Source organism: Mytilus californianus, unplaced genomic scaffold (genome assembly GCF_021869535.1).
Source record: "Mytilus californianus isolate M0D057914Y unplaced genomic scaffold, xbMytCali1.0.p SCAF_3, whole genome shotgun sequence".
Lineage (NCBI taxonomy): Eukaryota > Metazoa > Mollusca > Bivalvia > Mytilida > Mytilidae > Mytilus > Mytilus californianus.
Window position 1 is genome coordinate 67,483,174 of NW_026262679.1, and position 21,536 is coordinate 67,504,709.

At 34.4% G+C, this 21,536-nt stretch overlaps 1 protein-coding gene and 1 long non-coding RNA gene across 4 annotated transcripts in view; one reads left to right on the top strand and one right to left on the bottom strand.

The window, feature by feature from the left end:
• Nucleotides 1-21,536, top strand: part of LOC127733112 (ras GTPase-activating-like protein IQGAP1) — a 231,346-nt gene that overhangs the window by 165,244 nt on the left and 44,566 nt on the right. Inside the window, exons 33-34 of the mRNA XM_052242397.1 lie at nucleotides 5-72; nucleotides 13,009-13,141. Of these exons, the coding sequence (XP_052098357.1) occupies nucleotides 5-72; nucleotides 13,009-13,141 (201 nt within the window). The remainder of the gene's footprint in view (nucleotides 1-4; nucleotides 73-13,008; nucleotides 13,142-21,536) is intronic.
• Nucleotides 1-21,536, bottom strand: part of LOC127733198 (uncharacterized) — a 116,357-nt gene that overhangs the window by 60,852 nt on the left and 33,969 nt on the right. The window contains exon 1 of one of the 3 annotated variants that reach the window (XR_007996893.1): nucleotides 20,122-20,265. The exons of the other annotated variants lie outside the window; for them this stretch is intronic. This is a non-coding gene — a long non-coding RNA (uncharacterized LOC127733198). Of the gene's footprint in view, nucleotides 1-20,121; nucleotides 20,266-21,536 lie in introns of those variants that run through there. 3 annotated transcript variants of the gene reach the window in all.

A 21,536-nucleotide genomic window follows, 5' to 3' on the forward strand; every position in this document is an offset into this window, starting at 1 on the left:
TTAGTTTGGTGGTGACAGCTCTTATTTAGCAAGTATGAACAACTACATCAGAGAGGCTCATGAAAAATTCAAGTAAGTTGAATTATAATGAGGTAGACTTTTTATGAGAGCATTGCTAGAAAGAAGGGTTTGGTCTTTTTGCATTAAAAAATCAAATCAGTCAAAAGGTTTCATTGGCATTTGCATGTGTCTGTTTCCATTGATCTCATTTTCATGGTTCAGCGACTTCAGTTTTTATACACCCGTTCACAGGACGTATTATGGTATACCGTTGACTGTCTGTCCGTCTGTTTGTCTGTCCTTCGTCAACATGTCGGACATTAACTCAAAAACACTTTACCCAATTTGAATAAAACTTTGGTGAATTGTATATATCTATTGACAAAAGCTCCCTTTCGTTTTTCATAAATTTTAGATTTTACGTTTCAGAGAAATGGGGTTTTATTCATTATAAAAAGGGGGGTTTCCAGTTTTCAGACAATAACTAAAAAATGCTTTCTCCAATTTGCAAGAAACTTTGGTCAATTGTTTTTATCTATTGACATAAGCTCCCTTTTGATTTTTATAAATTTTAGATTTTACGTTTTTGAGTTATGGGGTTTTATTCATTAAAAAAAGGGGGATTTTCCAGTTTTCAGACAATAACTCAAAAATGCTTTCAGCAGTTCTCATGAAACCTTGGTGAATTGTTTATATCTATTGATGTAAGCTCCCTTTTGATTTTTATAAATTTAAGATTTTACGTTTTCGAGTTATGGGGTTTTATTCATTAAAAAAAAGGGGTATTTTCCAGTTTTCCGACAATAACTATAAAATGAATTCAGCAGTTCTCATGAAACTTTGGTGAATTGTTTATATCTATTGATGTAAGCTGCCTTTTGATTTTTATGAATTTTAGATTTTATGTTTCCGAGTTATGGGGTCTTATTCATTAAAAAAAGATTTTCCAGTTTTTAGCTCACCTGGCCCAAAAGTGGCGTCCGTCGTTAACTTTTACAAAAAACTTCTCCTCTGAAACTACTTGGCCAAATTTAACCAAACTTGGCCACAATCATCATTGGGGTATCTAGTTTAATAAATGTGTCCGGTGACCCGGCCAACCAACCAAGATGGCTGCCATGGCTAAAAATAGAACATAGGGGTAAAATGTAGATTTTGGCTTATATCTCTGAAACCAAAGCATTTAGAGCAAATCTGACATGGGGTAACATTGTTAATCAGGTCAAGATCTATCTGCCCTGAAATTTTCAGATGAATCGGACAACCCGTTGTTGGGTTGCTGCCTCTGAATTGGTAATTTTAAGGAAATTTTGCCGTTTTTGGTTATTATCTTGAATATTATTATAGATAGAGATAAACTGTAAACAGCAATACTGTTCAGCAAAGTAAGATCTACAAACAAGTCAACTTGACCAAAATGGTCAGTTGACCCCTTCAGGAGTTATTGCCCTTTATAGTCAATTTTTAACCATTTTTCGTAAATTTTTGTAATATTTTACAAAAATCTTCTTCTCTGAAACTACTTGGCCAAATTTGTCCAAACTTGGCCACAATCATCATTGGGGTATCTAGTTTAAAAAATGTGTCCAGTGACCAGGCCAACCAACCAAGATGGCTGCCATGGCTAAAAATAGAACATAGGGGTAAAATGTAGATTTTGGCTTATATCTCTGAAACCAAAGCATTTAGAGCAAATCTGATATGGGTAAAATTGTTTATCAGGTCAAGATCTAACTGCCCTGAAATTTTCGGATGAATCGGACAACCCGTTGTTGGGTTGCTGCATCTGAATTGGTAATTTTAAGGAAATTTTGCTGTTTATGGTTATTATCTTGAATATTATTATAGATAGAGATAAACTGTAAACGGCAATAATGTTCAGCAAAGTAAGATCTACAAATAAGTCAACTTGACCAAAATGGTCAGTTGATCCCTTAAGGAGTTATTGCCCTTTATAGTCAATTTTTAACCATTTTTCGTAAATTTTTGTAATCTTTTAAAAAAATCTTCTCCTCTGAAACTACTTGGCCAAATTTAACAAAACTTGGCCTCAATCATCATTGGGGTATCTAGTTTAAAAAATATGTCCAGTGACCAGGCCAACCAACCAAGATGGCCACCATGGCTAAAAATAGAACATAGGGGTAAAATGTAGATTTTGGCTTATATCTCTGAAACCAAAGCATTTAGAGCAAATCTGACATGGGGTAAAATTGTTCATTAGGTCAAGATCTATCTGCCCTGAAATTTTCAGACCAATCAGGCAACACGTTGTTGGGTTGCTGCCCCTGAATTGGTAATTTTAAGAAAATTTTGCAGCTTATGGTTATTATTAGCTCACCTGGCCCGAAGGGCCAAGTGAGCTTTTCTCATCACTTTGCGTCCGTCGTGGTCGTCGTCGTCGTCCGGAGTCGTCTGTTAACTTTTACAAAAATCTTCTCCTCTGAAACTACTCGGCCAAATTTAACCAAACTTGGTCACAATCATCATTGGGGTATCTAGTTTAAAAAATGTGTCCGGTGATCCGGTCAACCAACCAAGATGGCCGCCATGGCTAAAAATAGAACATAGGGGTAAAATGTAGATTTTGGCTTATATCTCTGAAACCAAAGCATTTAGAGCAAATCTGACATGGAGTAAAATTGTTTATCAGGTCAAGATCTATCTGCCCTGAAATTTTCAGATGAATCGGAGAACCTGTTGTTGGGTTGCTGTCACTAAATTGGTAATTTTAAGAAAATTTTGCAGTTTTTGGTTATTATCTTGAATATTATTATAGATAGAGATAAACTGTAAACAGCAATAATGTTCAGCAAAGTAAGATCTACAAATAAGTTGTCATTACCAAAATTGTCAGTCGACCCCTTTAGGAGTTATTGCCATTAATAGTCAATTTTTAACAATTTTTCGTAAATTTTTGTAATCTTTTAAAAAAATCTTCTTCTCTGAAACTACTGAGACAAATTTAACCATACTTGGCCATAATCATTATTAGGGTATCTAGTTTAAAAAATTTGTCCGATGACCCCGCCTTCCAACCATCATGGCTGACTTGGTTAAAAATAGAACATAGGGGTAAAATGCAGTTTTTGGTTTATATCTCTGAAACTAAAGCATTTAGAGCAAATCTGACAGTTGGCAAAAATGTTCATCAGATTTAGATTTATCTGCCCTGAAATTTTCAGACGATTCCAACAACCCGTTGTTGGGTTGCTGCCCCATAGTTAGTAATTTTGCAAAAATTTTGCAGTTTTTTGTTATTATCATAGATATCATTATAATATCTAATATCTAATACTATTAATTATGATTTTAACCTTATTTTACATGATTTCCAAAGCATCAGTAAATACAGGTGAGCGACACAGGCTCTTGAGAGCCTCTAGTCTTGAATATTATTATAGATAGAGATAAACTGTAAACTGCAATAATGTACAGCAAAGTAAGATCTACAAAAAAGTCAACATGATCAAAATTGTCAATTGTCCCCTTAAGGAGTTATTGCCCTTTATAGTCAATTTTTTACAATTTTCATAAATTTTGTAAATTTTTGTAAATTTTTACATAGTATTTTCCACTGTAACTACTGGGCCAAGTTCATTATAGATAAAGATAATAGTAAGGAGCAAGAATGTTCAGTAAAGTAAGATCTACAAACACATCACCATCACCGAAACACAATTTTGTCATGAATCCATCTGTGTCCTTTGTTTGATATGCACATAGACCAAGGTGAGCGACACAGGCTCTTTAGAGCCTCTAGTTTTACAATACCTTTAAAGTGCTTAGAGCAGTTTTCATTAAACTTTCGTGACTGGTTTATATCTATTTAGATAACCTCCCTTTATTTGTTTATAGTCTGACAACCGATTTACTAAGTATTGCGCAACAGCACAGTGTATTGCAGAACAGCAAGAAATCTTCAATTGAATATAAATTCAATTCATATAACCAATTTCAAGTTCTTTGACTACATTTATTCAGAAACCTATAATATATCAAATATTTAATTACAATCCAAATTCAGACCTGTATCAAGCTTGAATATTGTGTCCATTTTTGCCCAAACTGTTTAGGGTTGGACCTCTGTGGGCGTATCCAGCTGCGCTCAGCGAAGCAATTTATTGTCTTGCCTGCGACGAAAGTTTTTGTGGTGGAAATGAAGACATAGGTGTTGCTTTTCCGTCGATGACAGCTGCAGCAACAGTGATGGCTTCAACAATTGTTAAGTTTTCTGGTTGAGTTAGTTTGATAGAAACTACTTGTTATAGATCAATATTATATTCTATAAAGTTGCATTATTATCAGTATATATCAGTTTGATGACTATTTTGAGGCCCTGCCCCCTAGGTCATGGTCCAGCAACTTTCAATTAATAAGCAATTTTCAATGTTAAGTTTTCTGCTCAAGTTAGTATGATAGGAACTACTTGTGATAGATTAATGATATTTTCTATAAAGTTGCATTACATGTACTATCAGTACATTTCAGTTTATCAACCATTTGGAGGCCCTGCTTCCTAGTATATGGTCCAGCAACTGTGAATTTATTAGCAAAGATTGTGTTTTTTAATTTTCTGACAACAGGCAAGACATGTTTCTGTTACAACAGTTTATTTAATAATGTGATTTTTATGAAACCTTAATTAAACGGGAGGGTAAAGTCGTCGTTTTGTCTGTCCATCCAAAGTGTCTGAAACAAATGATTCTAGAAGGTAACTTGAGTTTCCCTTCCTTAATTGAAAAGAATGGAAAAGATAGAGAGGGAAAAGAAGCAAATAATTCAACACTGTTGAAATTTTCAGCTGATTCCCTATTGTTATTTCCTCTGAATATTGATTTTTACCCATTTTTTATATGACTGTATAATGATATGGCGATGAAGTCTGAAGACATTTGGTTTCCAAACAGTAACTTGAGTATAAGTCAATCGATCTCTATGAAATTGTACTGCAAGGTTCCATACAACAAAAAGGAAGGTTGGGATTGAATTTTGGGGAAAAAATAAGGAGTTTTCAAATTGATCGACATTAAGGTCCAAAGAGTCCAAAATTTAACTTAGTTTGATTTGAACGAAAATATTTTTATGCCCCCGCGGTAGCGGTGGGGGCATTAAGTTTTACACTTGTCCATCTGTACGTACGTACGTACATCCCAAAATTGGTTTCTGTTCTCTAACTTGAGTTTGCCTCAACCAAATGTTATGAAACTTATATTCAATGTTCATTACAACAAAACAGAGTCAAGTTTGAATTTTGGTGGCGTCACTTTAACCGTTCTAGAGTTATGCCCCTTTATAAATGGAAAAATTGCAAAATTTTTTGTTCCCGTTCTCTAACTTAAGTTTGCCTCAACCAAATGTTATGAAACTTATACACAATGCTTATTACCACAAAACACAGATCAAGTTTGAATTTTGGTGGCGTCTCTTTAACCGTTGTAGAGTTATGCCCCTTTTTAAATGGAATAAAATGCTCCCTGCTGGGGCGCAGCTTGATACGACCGCGGAGGTCGAACAATGAACAGTTGGGGCAAGTATGGACACAACATTCAAGCTTGATACAGCACTGAATTTGGATTGTAATTAAATATTTGACACAGCATAGGTTTCTGACACAGAATGAATGTGGTCTAAGAACTTAAAATTTTTTAATTAACCTATTCAAACCATATCATTATTATTTGCTTTTATATATAAATCAGATTTAACCAATTTAAAATGGAAAATTTTAAAGAAAAAAAAAGGGAAAAAAAAATCCCCCCCCCCCCCCCCTCAAATTTTTTGAACCCCCTTATGATTCATCACCCCCAAACTCAATCCCAGCCTTCCCTTTGTGGTATGGTACCTTGAAGTACAATTTCAGAGAGATCAATACACTTGAACACAAGTTATTGTCTGGGACCTAGAAAAATGCTTGTTTTTTGGCCCCAAATTCCTAAACGTTTAAGGAAAAAAAATGGGGCCAAAAATAAGCATTTTTGTAACTTCCAGACATAACTTGTGTGTTAGTGTATGGATCTCTCTGACATTGTACCACAAGGTTCCATATCACAAAGGGAATGCTGGGATTGATTTTGGGGTAATTGCCTCAAAATTTTAGGAATTAGGGGCCAAAAAGGTGCAAAAAACAAGCATTTTTCTATTTTCAGGACAATAACTTGTGTGTAAGTGTATAGATCTTTATGAAATTGTACTACAATGTTTTGATATCACAAAGTGAAAGCTGGGTTGGAGTTTGGGGGTAATTGCCCAGAACGTTTAGGAATTTGAGGCCAAAAAGGGGCCAAAAAACAAGCATTTTTCTAGTTTCCAGACAATAACTTGTGTTCAAGTGTATGGATCTCTCTGAAATTGTACTGCAAGGTACCATACTGCAAAAGGAAGGCTGGGATTGAGTTTGGGGGTGATGAATCATTAGGGGATTCAAAAAATGGGGGGGGGGATTTTTTTCCCTCTTTTTTTTTTTTTTTTTTTTCCTTTTTTTCCTTTTTTTTTCTTTAAAATTTTCCATTTTAAGTTGGTTATTTCTGATTTATATATAAAAACAAATAATAATGATATGGTTTGAATAGGTAAATTAAAAAATTTTAATTTCTCTAAGACCACATTCATTCTGTGTCAGAAACCTATGCTGTGTCAAATATTTAACCACAATCCAAATTCAGAGCTGTATCAAGCTTGAATGTTGTGTCCATACTTGCCCCAACTGTTCAGGGTTCGACCTCTGCGGTCGTATCAAGCTGCGCCCAGCGGAGCATTTTATTAAAACTGGAGTTATCTTCCTTTGTCCATGATTATAGTTGAATCAACTACAATCAATGCTTTATACATGTGCAATGCAATGTTTAATTTTGACTTCCACTGATAAAACACAGATCAAGTTGAATTTTGTTAGTGTCACTTTAACCATTATTGAGTTATGCCCCTTTATAAATCAAAAGATTGCAAAATTTTTAGTTTCAATTCTGTAACTTAAGTTTGCCCAACCAAACATTATGAAACCTATACACAATATTCATTACCACAAAACTAAGATCAAGAACAAATTTTTTGTTTCCGTTTTCTAACTTTAGTTTGCCTCAACCAAATGTTATGAAACTTACACACAATGCTTATTACTACATTAGACAGATTAAGTACGAAATTTGGTGGCGACACTTTTACCATTCTTGAGTTATGTCCCTTTATAACGTTTCCGCCCTCTAACTTTAGTTTGTCCCAACCAAATGTTATAAAAGTTATACACAACCGTTGTAGAGTTATGCGTTTTTACAAATAGAAAAATTGCTGAATTTTTAGTTTCTGTTCTCTACTTAATTTAGCCTCAACCAAATGTTATGAGACTTACACACAATGCTTATTACAACAAAACTCAGATCAAGTTGAAATTTGGATAGCGTCACTTTTACCGTTCTTCAGTTATGTCCCTTTATAACTATATGATATGCATGCGGGGGCATCATCTGTGGCCACATGTGGACACTATCCACATTTATTTTTGTGTTCTTTGATATGCTGTATCTAAACATGCATTAAGATTTTTGATTTTGGGCCCAGTTTTAAAGTTGGTCCAAATCAGGGTCTAAAATTAAATTAAACTTTGTTTGATTTCAACAAAAATTGAATTTATTGATATGCATGCATGTATGTTTTTTTTTATATATGACCGTGTATTTAGATTTTGGATTTTGGTCCTCGTTATGAAATTAGTTCACATTAAGGTCCAAAGGGTCCAAAATGAAACTTTTGTTTGATTTCATAAAAAAATGAATTCTTAGGGTTCTTTGATTTGCTGAATTTTAACCATGTATTTAGATTTCAGATATTGGACCATAATAGGTAAATGTCCAATTTCAAATTTTTAAGTTCTTAGACCACATTCATTCTGTGTCAGAAACCTATGCTGTGTCAAATATTCAATCACAATCCAAATTCAGAGCTGTATCAAGCTTGAATACTTGCCCCAACTCTTCAGGGTAGACCTGCAGTCGTATCAAGCTGTGACTTGCGGAGCATATCAGTTTCATTTTTATCAAAAACTATAGTAGAGATAAATTTGAAAAGTAAGAGATCAACAAAATAAGATCTACATGTTAATTAGGGCCCTGCTGATTGGCAGACGCCCTATAGTGATCAGTCTGTCCGTCTGTCCGTATCAAATTGTGTCCGCTCTATATCTAGAGAACCGTTATGATTTCAAAGTTTATACTTGACATGTATATTAACCAACACCAGAGGGTGTGTCATAATGTATGTACAACTTCCTAGGTCAAAGGTCAAGGTTAAAAACTTTGGTTTTAGTTGACAGCCCCATGTCCTATGGTAAAGATCGTGTCCGCTCTATATCTTGAGAACCGTTATGATTTCAAAATTTATACTTGACATGTATATACAGGCCTCTACAATAAATTTTTTTTCAACTTGTCCAGTAGAACAAGTACATACTAAAACTTACTTGTCCAAATGAAATTGTAACTTGTCCTAAAACAATCTTATTGATAACCGTTTTTGCATTTTAAGTTGATTCAAGGAACAAAATGAATTAAAACAATAGAACAGAATTTGATTTATATCTTTTGAAATACTTTTCAAAAATATGAGTCGATAACAACTGAATCTAGTCATGTCACAGGACTTAGGTTCTAGCTTTCTTCAATGCCAAAGTCTCATCAGACTCTGCACATGAGGCACCGTCTGATAGGCCTGTCAATGTACACTCATTGGATTTGTATCTTGGTTTTTAAGTTGAAAAAAGTTTTTTCAATGGCAATCAATAAAAAAAAGAAGATGAGGTATGATTGCCAATGAGACAACTCTCTGCAAGAGACCAAATGACACAGAAATTAACAACTATAGGTCACCGTATTGCAAGTATTGTTTTTTTCTACATATGATCAAATATGATTTTGTGAATTTTATGGTAAATAATTTCTTCATTTTTATTTAAAAAATATGTTTTGTTAAAAAAAATTACAGGTATGATATTTATTATAAAGCAACAGAATAAGGTCGGAAAACGAGGTACTGATTTGTCTTGGTCCCAAAATGAAATGTCTCCTGCGTTGCCAAACTGTCTATTAATCATGTCTATTAAATATGTCTCCTACGGTGCCAAACTGTCTATTAAATTTGGAGCCAAATTGTTTCCGAGCTGGTGACGAACTGTCTTGAAAAGTTACCTTATCTACAAAGCGCATCCTGATTCGGATCAGGAAAAATGGTTTCCGAGAAAAGTATGCCTTTTACCTCTTAAACAGTACCTGACAAAGAACCAGTTTTAAAGTATCGATTGCAAGTAAACATGTCAAATTTATACTTGTTTTTATCTTCTTTTCTTGTTTTTTGTTTATAATTACTTTGTTCATCAAAGTTGGATTAAATTTATTTCCTGCAGAATAATTTTACTTGTCCCGTCAGACAAGCTTGATATAGCTTTTACTTGTCCGACCTTTTTTTCCTCTGGTACCGGACAATCGGACAAGTGTTATTGTCGAGGCCTGATATAAACCAACACCAGAGGGTGTGTCATAATTGTTGTACAACTTCCTAGGTCAAAGGTCAAGTTCAAAACTTTTGGTTTCAGTTGACAACCCATGTCCAATGATAAAGATACAAATTTTTTACCACACATTATTCACAGCGGGGCCCACAGAGATGGCTCCCATCTCAATGATATCTAGTTAAATTTTTTTTCACTAATTTTCATAATTTGCCTTATTGTTTCGAAAAGTTGTTGCAGGGGTTTCAAATTAAGAAATAATTCATATGTTGGAAATTTACACATGGCCTGGGCTGTGATATTCGAATTTTATCCTGAGCGTTAGCAAGGAATAAAATTAACGAATATCACGGCTAGGCCATGTGTAAATTTACAACAAATCTATGGCTTCCATGAATTATTTCGATTCTAATAGGACAAATACGGTCATTAAAAAACTGAAGCGAGGGTGGGTATCTGCTGTGTGTGTGGCTGTTCTTTTTTACTCCCTGTTAGATAAAGCTCAAACATTCTAATAAGTCTGTAGCTTGCATGGATTATTTCGTGAATAACCGCTAGAAAAAAATCTGTCTAATTCTTTTAATTCTAAAACCCCACATTTGCCATTTTTAATTTACATGTTTTTCTTGTAAGCTACCGTCAAATCAAAAGTTGACATTTCGTAACTAAGGAGCCGCCATGTTGACTTGCTGAAATCAGTAAATATGCGAATAATGCAATAGAATAAAAAATAAAACAAAACCTACCTCAAAAATCAATTTTAATACTATATTATACGAATTTTGATGGTTCACATAACGGAAAACCTTCAACTCTAGCGTTTTCATTTGTATGACGTCATGTTTTGAAATGTCTTAAATGCGCCGAAAACATTAATAGACTTTCGCAGAATTTTATTTTAATTTGATTTTGTTGATTTCTCCGAGCACTTGTGCATTAATTCTTTTTATTGTGCATCCGAATAAGAATAAAAATTCTTTTGTCTTTTTTTAAATGCAATTTTTAAAACAATAAAATCGGCAAAGGGTTTGCAAATAGGTTCCAATACATGTTGATCTACGTGGGAGGTATATTGAAACATCCATTATTATGTATATCTCTGAGTCTGCCCTAAGTATAGATATATCGAGAATTTTATCACGGTGTTGTTTACAAAGCAAAAGAAGCACGTCATATTAGAATGATTGATTGAAAACATCCTTTTAAAAAATTGTGGATGCAATTATGATTTGGTTCATCATTATGGTATATCTCTGTGTGACAGATGACCATAAAATAAATAAAATTGAGAATGGAAATGGGGAATGTGTCAAAGAGACAACAACCCGACCATAGAACAGACAACAGCAGAAGGTCACCAACAGGTCTTCAATGCAGCGAGAAATTCCCGCACCCGGAGGCGTCCTTCAGCTGGCCCCTAAACAAATATATATACTAGTTCAGTGATAATGAACGCCACACTAAACTCCAAGTTGTGCACAAGAAACTAAAATTAAAAATAATACAAGATGCATGTTTCTAAGTCACTATCTAATCCTCTTTTTGCTTTTTCCATTGTGACATCAACCAATCACAGTATTTTAACATACTGTAACACTAAGGATACCACTTGTGTTGTAGGAACTGCTTACCATTCTGAAGCACCTTACTTTAGCCCTGGGTTTTGGTGGGGGATTTTGTAGCTCAATCTTTGGTTTTCTGTGTATTGTTTAGTGGACTATTGTCCTTTCATTGTAATTAGGGCCCCGCCGAATGGCGGACGCCCTAAAGTGATCAGTCTGTCCGTCCGTCTGTCCGTCCGTCTGTCTGTCCGTCCATCCGTCCGTCCTTATATCTTGAGAACCGTTATGATTTCAAAGTTTATACTTGATATGTCTAAAAAATCAACACCAGAGGGTGTGTCATAATTTATGTACAACTTCCTAGGTCAAAGGTCAAGGTCAAAAACTGGTTTTAGTTGACAACCCCATGTCCAATGATAAAGATACACATTTTTAGCTCACCTGGCCCAAAGGGCCAAGTGAGCTTTTCTCATCACTTGGCGTCCGTCGTCCGTCGGCGTAGTCGTCGTCGTAAGCTTTTTACAAAAATCTTCTCCTCTGAAACCACTGGGCCAAATTTAACCAAACTTGGCCACAATCATCATTAGGGTATCTAGTTTAAAAAATATGTTCGATGACCCCGCCAACCAACCAAGATGGCCGCCATGGCTAAAAATAAAACATAGGGGTAAAATGTAGATTTTGGCTTATATCTCTGAAACCAAAGCATTTAGAGTAAATCTGACATAGGTAAAACTGATTATCAGGTCAAGATCTATCTGCCCTGAAATTTTCAGACTAATCTGACAACCTGTTGTTGGGTTGCTGCCCCTGAATATGTAATTTTAAGGAAATTTTGCAGCTTTTTGGTTATTATCTTGAATATTATAATAGATAGAGATAAACTGTAAACAGCAATAATGTTCAGCAAAGTAAGATCTACAAATAAGTTGCCATGACCAAAATTGTCAGTCGACCCCTTTAGGAGTTATTGCCCTTAATAGTCAATTTTTAACAATTTTTCGTAAATTTTTGTAATCTTTTAAAAAAATCTTCTTCTCTGAAACTACTGAGACAAATTTAACCATACTTGGCCATAATCATTATTAGGGTATCTAGTTTAAAAAATTTGTCCGATGACCCCCGGCTTCCAACCATCATGGCTGACTTGGTTAAAAATAGAACATAGGGGTAAAATGCAGCTTTTGGTTTATATCTCTGAAACTAAAGCATTTAGAGCAAATCTGACAGTTGGCAAAAATGTTCATCAGATTTAGATTTATCTGCCCTGAAATTTTCAGACAAATCCGACAACCCGTTGTTGGGTTGCTGCTCCTGAGTTTTTTGTTATTATCTTAGATATCATATCTAATACTATTAATTATGATTTTAACCTTATTTTACATGATTTTCAAAGCATCAGTAAATACAGGTGAGCGACACAGGCTCTTGAGAGCCTCTAGTTTACCACACATTATTCACAGCGGGGCCCACAGAGATGGCTCCCATTTCAATGATATCTAGTTTTTTTGGGGGGATGGTTTTGCCTGACTTGTTGCTTTTTGATTTCCCTATCTTAAAAATTTTTTTTTTTGCTTTGGAATTTAAAAGCTCTTTTTGTTTGTATTATGAATCAGGATTTGGAAATGGTTCATATTGTTTTGTTTTTTAAAAGAAGTTTTCTCTTAGTATAATAAACACTGGGATCATTAATCATGCTTACCGGTATACATTTTTCTAACAGCCTGATTTTATGTACAAAATAATAAACAAATATAAATAGAATATATGATACAGCAACAAATGACAACCACTGAATTACAGGCTATTGACTTAAGACATGCACATACAACCCCCCATTCCTGGGACATTGGTGTAACAGTACAACTTAAGAACAAATTATGAAAATCAATTGAAAAGGGCTTAACTCATCAGATCCATTTAGCTTTATTTTAATTTTTGTTGTAGAAAATTTTGTATGGAAGCTTGTGATGTACCTGAACCAGATGTATGGTTTAATGTAGACCAGTACACAGATCTAGTCACCATTACCAAACCAGTCATCTATATATCAGCACAGGAAGTCTGTGATACTCACCAGGTACATTGAATAAATGTCATGTGGATGATTCAATTTGAGTATTATGATACATATATTGCTAAACAAAATTATTATGAAGACAGTAATTAAGGCCTGGTCAACTACACTGTCTGTTTGTTCGTTTGTCAGTACTTCTATGTCAAGTGATAAGTCCAGATTACAATCATTTTTATAAGACCGCAAAAATTTTTTGTGGTCGTAAATTGGTATGAAGTTGGCGTCGTCGTCGTTGTCCGAAGACACATTGGTTTTCGAACTATAACTTTAGTTTAAGTGAATGGATCTCTGTGAAATTTTACCATAAGGTTAAATACCACAAAAGGAAGGTTGGGATTGGTTTTGGGGGTTATGGTACCCACAGTTAAGGAATTAGGGGCCAAAAAGGGGCCAAAAATAAGCATTTTCTAGTTTCCAGACAATAACTTGTGGAGCGGTGTATGGATCTCTCTGAAATTATACCACAAGTTTCCATACCACAAAGGGATGGTTAGGATTTGCTTTGGGGGTTATGGCTCAAACCGTTTAGGAATTAGGGGCAAAAAAGGGGGAAAAACAAGGTTGTCCTGGTTAATGGACAAATACTTTAGTACAAAACATAATTTAAAGCAGTGTAAGGGAGATAAATCAAATACAATATTTGAATTACCTCCCTTACACTGCTTTTAAATTATGTATAAAGTAATCGTTAATGAACAATTAAGACAATTTAAAACAGTGTAAGGGAGGTAATCCAAATACAACGTTTTGATTACTTCCCTTACACTGCTTTTAAATTATGTTTAAAGAAATGCATATTTATAAAGGAAGACCAGTAAAAATATCTGCAAATGTTGCATCTTTTTTTTTTTACAAAAAAATCCATATAAAAGATTTGACACCATATTTTAAATTCTATTATAAAATAGATTAAGTTAGCACTATGGTAAATTTAAATGGGTAATTATGGTTGCAAATTCCATTGGAAATTTGAATTGAGATTATTACCATATCTTGAGGGAAGGAATTTTTTGGGGGAAAAAGGGGGGGGGGGGGAGGGGAAGAATTTGTGGGGGGTCAATTTTTTCTCATATCAGTTTTCAGAAATTAAAAAGAATTATTCTTCAAATATTATTTTTTTTTCAAATTTCAAATATATAGTAATCTTTAATTGCACAGTATGGTGCATTAGATTTGTAAAATCTTTGACCACATTTATTTATTTGTTATGCCGAATCTGACCGTGTATTTTGATTTTTAATTTTGGGTCCAGTTTTCAAATAGGTCTACATTAAGGTCCAAAGGGTCCAAAATTAAACTTAGTTTGATTTTAACAAAAATTGAATATATGGGGTTCTTTGATATGCTGAATCTAAACATGTATTTAGATTTTTGATTTTAGGCCCAGTTTTCTAGTTGGTCCAAATTTTAACAATCTTTAACAAGACTTTAGTTCACATACATACAATGTCACTCAGTACGAAACAAAGCACTAGATAAAATGTTCTAATGTCAAATTTACAATAAACCTGCTTTACGGAAGCCAGACTTGATTAGGTCGGTACGGGTGGACATGATCTGGTGTGTTGAAACTATCCACTGGGCATGAACGGGTTTCATGACGGATGTCTTCAAATCTACGATGACCTTTGGTGCACATTCACCGGTGATGTCTTCTTGATGGTTTAGTTGTTGCACTACTTGTGCTGAGTACCAGTCATGAAAATTAGATTTTAATTGTTCTTTATATTCTCGGTTAACGGATAAGTCCAACGGCTGTAGTTTGTCAGTACAGGCTGCAGGCACAAACAAGGGAATGATGTCATTTTTCTTTAAGTGGCTTAGCAGCTTTTCTCCTGTGTGGGCTCTGTAAACATCAAAGATAGCTACGGCTTTCTGGTTTTTCTGAGAAAGAGGAAGATCTTCAATAATACCCTCTACGTAAGGCAAGATGACTTTATCTACAAAACGGATCATTGTGTCTTCGTTGCTCCAATGTGTCTCGGTACTTGTAACATCCCAGTTGTCTGGAAAATCGACACCTTTCGGTAAACTACGGTCTGTTTTACCCTGGTAGATTAGCTGAGGTGGCAATAGAGACCCATTCATAGATGTTGCTAGAAGAAGTGTTATTTGACGTTTGTCATCAATACCGGTGATTGGTACCTGTTGGGAGCCCTGTTGCTCCATTGTCCAGTCGCCGCCTGGTATCAGCTGACACCCGGTCTGGTCCCAGTTAATCACAAGAGAGTCTGGAATGCTGTGTTGCTTAATGACTGTGCTGACTTTTTTTACGTACTCCTGTTTAATGTCGTCGAAATCAGCTGGTAGATGTTTTACGCCCTTGGTCCCCTTACGCTTAACGAAGCCCATGCGGCGGAGAACGGAAATAGCGTAGGTCTTTGTGATGTTGATATGCCCGCCATACTTTTGCAGCTTGTGTCTGGCGAACTTTGTCACAACGGCCTCAGCTGCTGCCATAACGATGCGTGAGTTGATGACTCCACCGTTCTTACGCACGTTGAGAATCCATTGTTGAACGTCGTTATCTAGGTGACCAAGTAAGAGAGGATTTCCACGGGGCGATCTTGGTAAAACTTCTATGTCTCCACCTCCTTAAATAAACAATAAAAACTTTAAAATATCATTCATAATTTACGTTTTTAAATTGATATAAATTATTCATAAGAAAATAACGGTAAATGAGTTGTTAATTACAGTGTCAAAATCTGGTTTTATTGCCGATTAAAAGGATTAAGGACGGGACATTGCCCTTAGGTGATATTTTTGTGACAGGAACAAGAAAATTCACACCTTTGACTTTGCAAATATGTAGACAATCGTTTAATAAGGTAACACAGGTAGAATATAATTTTTTTTCAAATAAAATTTTGATAAATTGCAGATGTACTTTTGCTTATTCTGGACAAAAACTACACAACTTGCATTTCAAATAATATTCTGATAAAATGCCGTTTAAGCATTGTGTTTCTTTATTCTGGACAGAAACAACATTTTATCAAAATAAAATCTTACTGTACAATTGGATTAAGAAGGAGCTGGGAGGACACAAATTGCATTTCAAATAATATTCCGTGAAATTGTCGTTTAAGCGTGTACTTTAGTTTATTTTGGACAAAAACGACATTTTTTACGAAATAAAATTTTACTCAACAAATTGGTCAAAGGAAGAGCACGGAGGTTACAAATTGCTTTCAAATAATATTCTGATAAAATGTCGTTTAAGCATTGTGTTTCTTTATTCTGGACAGAAACAACATTTTATCAAAATAAAATCTTACTGTACAAATTGGATTAAGAAGGAGCTGGGAGGACACAAATTGCATTTCAAATGATATTCCGTGAAATTGTCGTTTAAGCGTGTACTTTAGTTTATTCTGGACAAAAACGACATTTTTTACGAAATAAAATTTTACTCAACAAATTGGTCAAAGGAAGAGCACGGAGGTTACAAATTGCTTTCAAATAATATTCTGATAAAATGCCGTTTAAGCATTGTGTTTCTTTATTCTGGACAGAAACAACATTTTATCAAAATAAAAATTTACTGGCACCTGAACCTAAAGCGATTTACTGTTTCACAATTTAATTATAATTCTTTTAGACATTGATCAGTACATTTCATACTTTATACAATTAAAATTTTAATTAAAAATTCGATCATAAAAATTTTAAGTGCAATAATTATTTCCGATATGAAACTAAAAATAAGAATAAAATTAGCTTTTTCATGTAAAAAAAAACAAAGCACTAGTACTATTAAGATAAAAAAAATTTTCAAAGTAAAACGTTGAAGAAATTTTCAATGAGAATTATTATATTTAGCATTGAATCTAAAAATTGAATATAAAAAAGAAAATATTTTTCTTTGAAAACAGATAAAAAATCACGATAGTTACCTTGTTTTTTAAATTTAAGGTAGGTGTCTCTCATGCTACGAACAGACGTCTCGCTAACTTTCTTGCAGAGGTCACTGGAAAACTTGCGTGCAGCTCTAGCAACGCCATTCTCGACTGAATATCTGGCAATTTTAGCACGTGTCTCGTCATCATAAAAGTTGTAGTCTCCCCGTTTGCGTTTTCTGGTTGGAGTAGTTGGAAGGCTAGTAGCAGAATTCATCGTGTCAATACCGTCGTTGGCTGCTTGGGTTACAAGAACATCACGTTGTGTACTGCATTGAGATGGATCGGGCAAGCCTGGCGTGGCAGGAGCTTTCACCTTAATACTACCGGACTTTAACCACTGTTGAAGCAACATTATTTGTTATGAGTGAATCATATTCCCCAGAGTATATATAACAAAATCGTGAGATGAGTAAATTTTATCATTGTTGTATGGCTTGGGTTCCAGCTTGGATCGCAAACTTCGTTAGCTTGTTTCTTACTTTTGATCATTTTCTAATTACTTCTTATTATGTCTAGATTAGGAAAAATAACTTTCAATCAGTTGTACATCAAAGGGCCTTTGTATACCTTATAAAATTCTAACGACAAATTATAAATTGTAAAGCAAACAAATCATTAGTTGCCTTTGTCCACGCTTGTAAATGAACACTTTAACATAGAATGACCAAGCGAGGATTTTGACGATTCAAAACATTTTCAATGAACTACTATCTTTGTTTAACTATTCTTCATACAGAGATCCACGAATTTACGTATCTGAAACATTTTTTTTTTATTTTTGAAACAGCGAACCACGAATTTACGTATCCCACGAAATGCCTTTTTTGCTCTATCCACGAAAATTGATACCCACGAAAATAAATGAATCCACAGTATATGGGGTTCTTTGATATGCTGAATCTGACCATGTATTTAGAATTTTTATTTGTGGGCCCCGCTATCAAATTGGTTCATATTGAGGTCAAAAGGGTCCAAAATTAAACTTTGTTTGATTTCATCAAAAATTGAATTATTTGGGTTCTTTGATATGCCAAATCTAACCGTGTATTTAGATTTTTAATTTTGGGTCCTGTTTTTTTATATTAGTCTACATTAAGGTCCAATGGGTCCAAAATCAAACTTAGTTTGATTTTAACAAAAATAGAATTCTTGGGGTTCTTTGATATGCTGAATCTAAATATGTGTTTAGATTTTTGATTATGGGCCCAGTTTTCTAGTTGGTCCAAGTTGGGGTCCAAAATTAAACTTTGTTTGATTTCAACAAAAATTGAATATATGGGGTTCTTTGATGTGCTGAATCTAACCATGTTTTTTGATTTTTGGGCCCCGTTATCAAATTGGTCCACATTGAGGTCAAAAGGATCCAAAATTAAACTTTGTTTGAATTCATCAAAAATTGAATTCTTTGGATTCTTTGATATGCTGAATCTAACCATGTATTTTGATTTTGGATTGGACCATAATAGGTAAATTAAAAAAAATTAAGTTCTTAGACCACATTCTTTCTGTGTCAGAAACCTATGCTGTGTCAAATATTTAATCACAATCCAAATTCAGAGCTGTATCAAGCTTGAATGTTGTGTCCATACTTGCCCCAACTGTTCAGGGTTCAGGGTTCTCTGGCGTCGTCCGGCGTCGTCCGAAGACACATTGGTTTTCGCACTCTAACTTTAGTTTAAGTGAATGGATCTCCATGAAATTTTACCATAAGGTTCAATACCACGAAAGGAAGGTTGGGATTGATTTTGGGGGTTATGGTACCAACAGTTAAGGAATAAGGGGCCAAAAAGGGGCCAAAAATAAGCATTTTTGTAACTTTCAGACAATAACTTGTGTGTAAGTGTATGGATCTCTCTGACATTGTACCACAAGGTTCCATATCACAAAGGGAAGGCTGTAATTGATTTTGGGGGTAATTGCCTCAAAATTTTAGGAATTAGGGGCCAAAAAAGGGGCAAAAAACAAGCATTTTCATGACAATAACTTGTGTGTAAGTGTTTGGATATTTCTGAAATTGTACTACAAGGTTTCATATTCATTTTCCATTTTAAGTTGGTTATTTCTGATTTATATTTAAAAGCAAATAATAATGATATGGTAGGAGATACACACCAAACAGGATGTGTAAATTTTTATATAATAAGTATTGTGCAATAGCAAGAAATTTTCAATTGCACAGTATTGCACAATAGCAAGAAATCTTCAATTGCACAGTATTGCGCAATAGCAAGAAAGCTTCAATTGCACAGTATTGCGCAATAGCAAGAAATATCCAAAAGCACAATATTGCGCAATAGCAAGAAATTGTCAATTGTACAGTATTGCGCAATAGCAAGAAATATTCAATTGCACAGTATTGTGCAAAAGAAGATACTTCTTATAAATTGCTTATTTCTTGATCAATTTCAATGGGGCTTTATTCTTGAATTCTTGGGGTTCTTTAATATGCTGAATCTAACCGTGTATTAAGTTTTTGGATTTTGGGCCCCGTTTTTAAATTGTTCCACATTGAGGTCCAAAGGGTCCAAAATTTTACTTTGTTTGATTTCATCAAAAATTGAATTATTGGGGTTCTTTGATATGCCGAATCTAACCGTGTATTTAGATTCTTAATTTTTGGTTCCGTTTTCAAATTGGTCTACATTAAGGTCCAAAGGGTCCAAAATTAAACTTAGTTTGATTTTAACAAAAATTGAATTTTTAGTGTTCTTTGATATGCTGAATCTAAACATGTATTTAGATTTTTGATTATGGGCCCAGTTTTCAAGTTGGTCCAAATCGGGGTCCAAAATTAAACTTTGTTTGATTTCAACAAAAATTGAATATATGGGGTTCTTTGATATGCTGAATCTAACCATGTATTTAGATTTTTGGGCCCCATTATCAACTTTGTCCACATTGAGGTCAAAAGGGTCCAAAATTAAACTTTGTTTGATTTTATCAAAAATTGAATTCTTGGGGTTCTTTGATATGCTGAATCTAACCATGTATTTAGATTTTGGATATTGGACCATAATAGGTGAATGTCCAATTTAAAATTTTTAAGTTCTTAGACCACATTCATTCTGTGTCAGAAACCTATGCTGTGTCAAATATTTAATCACAATCCAAATTCAGAGCTGTATCAAGCTTGAATGTTGTGTCCATACTTGCCCCAACTGTTCAGGGTTCGACCTCTGCGGTCGTATCAAGCTGCGCCCTGCGGAGCATTTTATTGTCTCTCCTGTGACGACAGTCACAGTATGCGAGACATAGGTATTACTATCCGGCTGCTGCGATGATGTAAACTATATGTATAAAGCTATATTTCAGAAGGTAAAAGACCTGGATGCTTCATATCTTGTATACAGAAACCTTATGTTACCAAGATTCCGTCTGTCATATGTCCATTGTCCATGACCTCATTTTCATGGTTCAGCGACGGATTTAAAAAGTTTATAGTTTTTCCTCATGTGAATTTCTCACTTATTATGACTAATAGGATAACTATATTTGGTATATGGGTTCCCTGCAACTTTTACATGTCTGTCAGACAGGGTTCACCTGACCTTGATCTCAATTCATGGATCAGTGATCAAGGTTAAACGTTACGGGATTAGGTCCATTTCTGAAATACTATAAGCAGTAGGTCAGCTATATGTGGTGAATGGAATGATTGTAATGGGTACATTTCAGTCTGGCAGGTTTCATCTGACCTTGACCTCATTTACATGGTTCATTGGTCAATGTTAAGTTATTGTGTTTTGGTCTGTTTTTCAAGTACTATAAGCAATAGGTCAACTATATTTGGTGTATGGAATGATTGTAAGGTGTACATGTCTGTCTGGCAGGTATCATCTGACCTTGACATCATTTTTATGGTTCATTGGTCAATGTTAATTTTTTAAGCGGATTTTCGAAGGAAAAATCGGTTATTGATTTGGGGATGTACGGCAGTCGGGTGGTTGACTGCCAAACAGTGTCTGTTCATTAATGTGAAAACACTTTGACAAAATTTAGATATGTTGTTTCCTGGGACTAAATGAAGGTCAAGTTTAATTTTCACGACTTTAGCTTTTCTCGTTGTTGAGTTTTAGACCCTTTCAGTAGCCAATAGTGATACTTATTATGTGATTGAGTTATTTCCCTTTGAACAGAAATTAATAAGTTTATGTATAGATAGTCTATCAATGATTGTATCTGTTCAATTGATTAGTCAGGAGTTTCTTTATACCTATTTTTTTTTTAAGTCATGTGTGTTTTGAAGGTAGATGTCACAGTTGTTATGTTGTATTTTATTTTTGTTGTGTGTATTAATGTTAAATTTTTGCTTGATCCTGTTTGTGGGTCCAGATTTGCAAATATCATTTTCATTAGATAAGTCCAATTAAAATTAATTGATAGATTTTCATCCCCTCCCGACCCAACTTTTTTTTTGAAAATTTAAGATTTCCGGATTTTGTTCATTTCCGTTACCGGTAACCGCTGATAATTTCGTTTCATTCAATACTTCC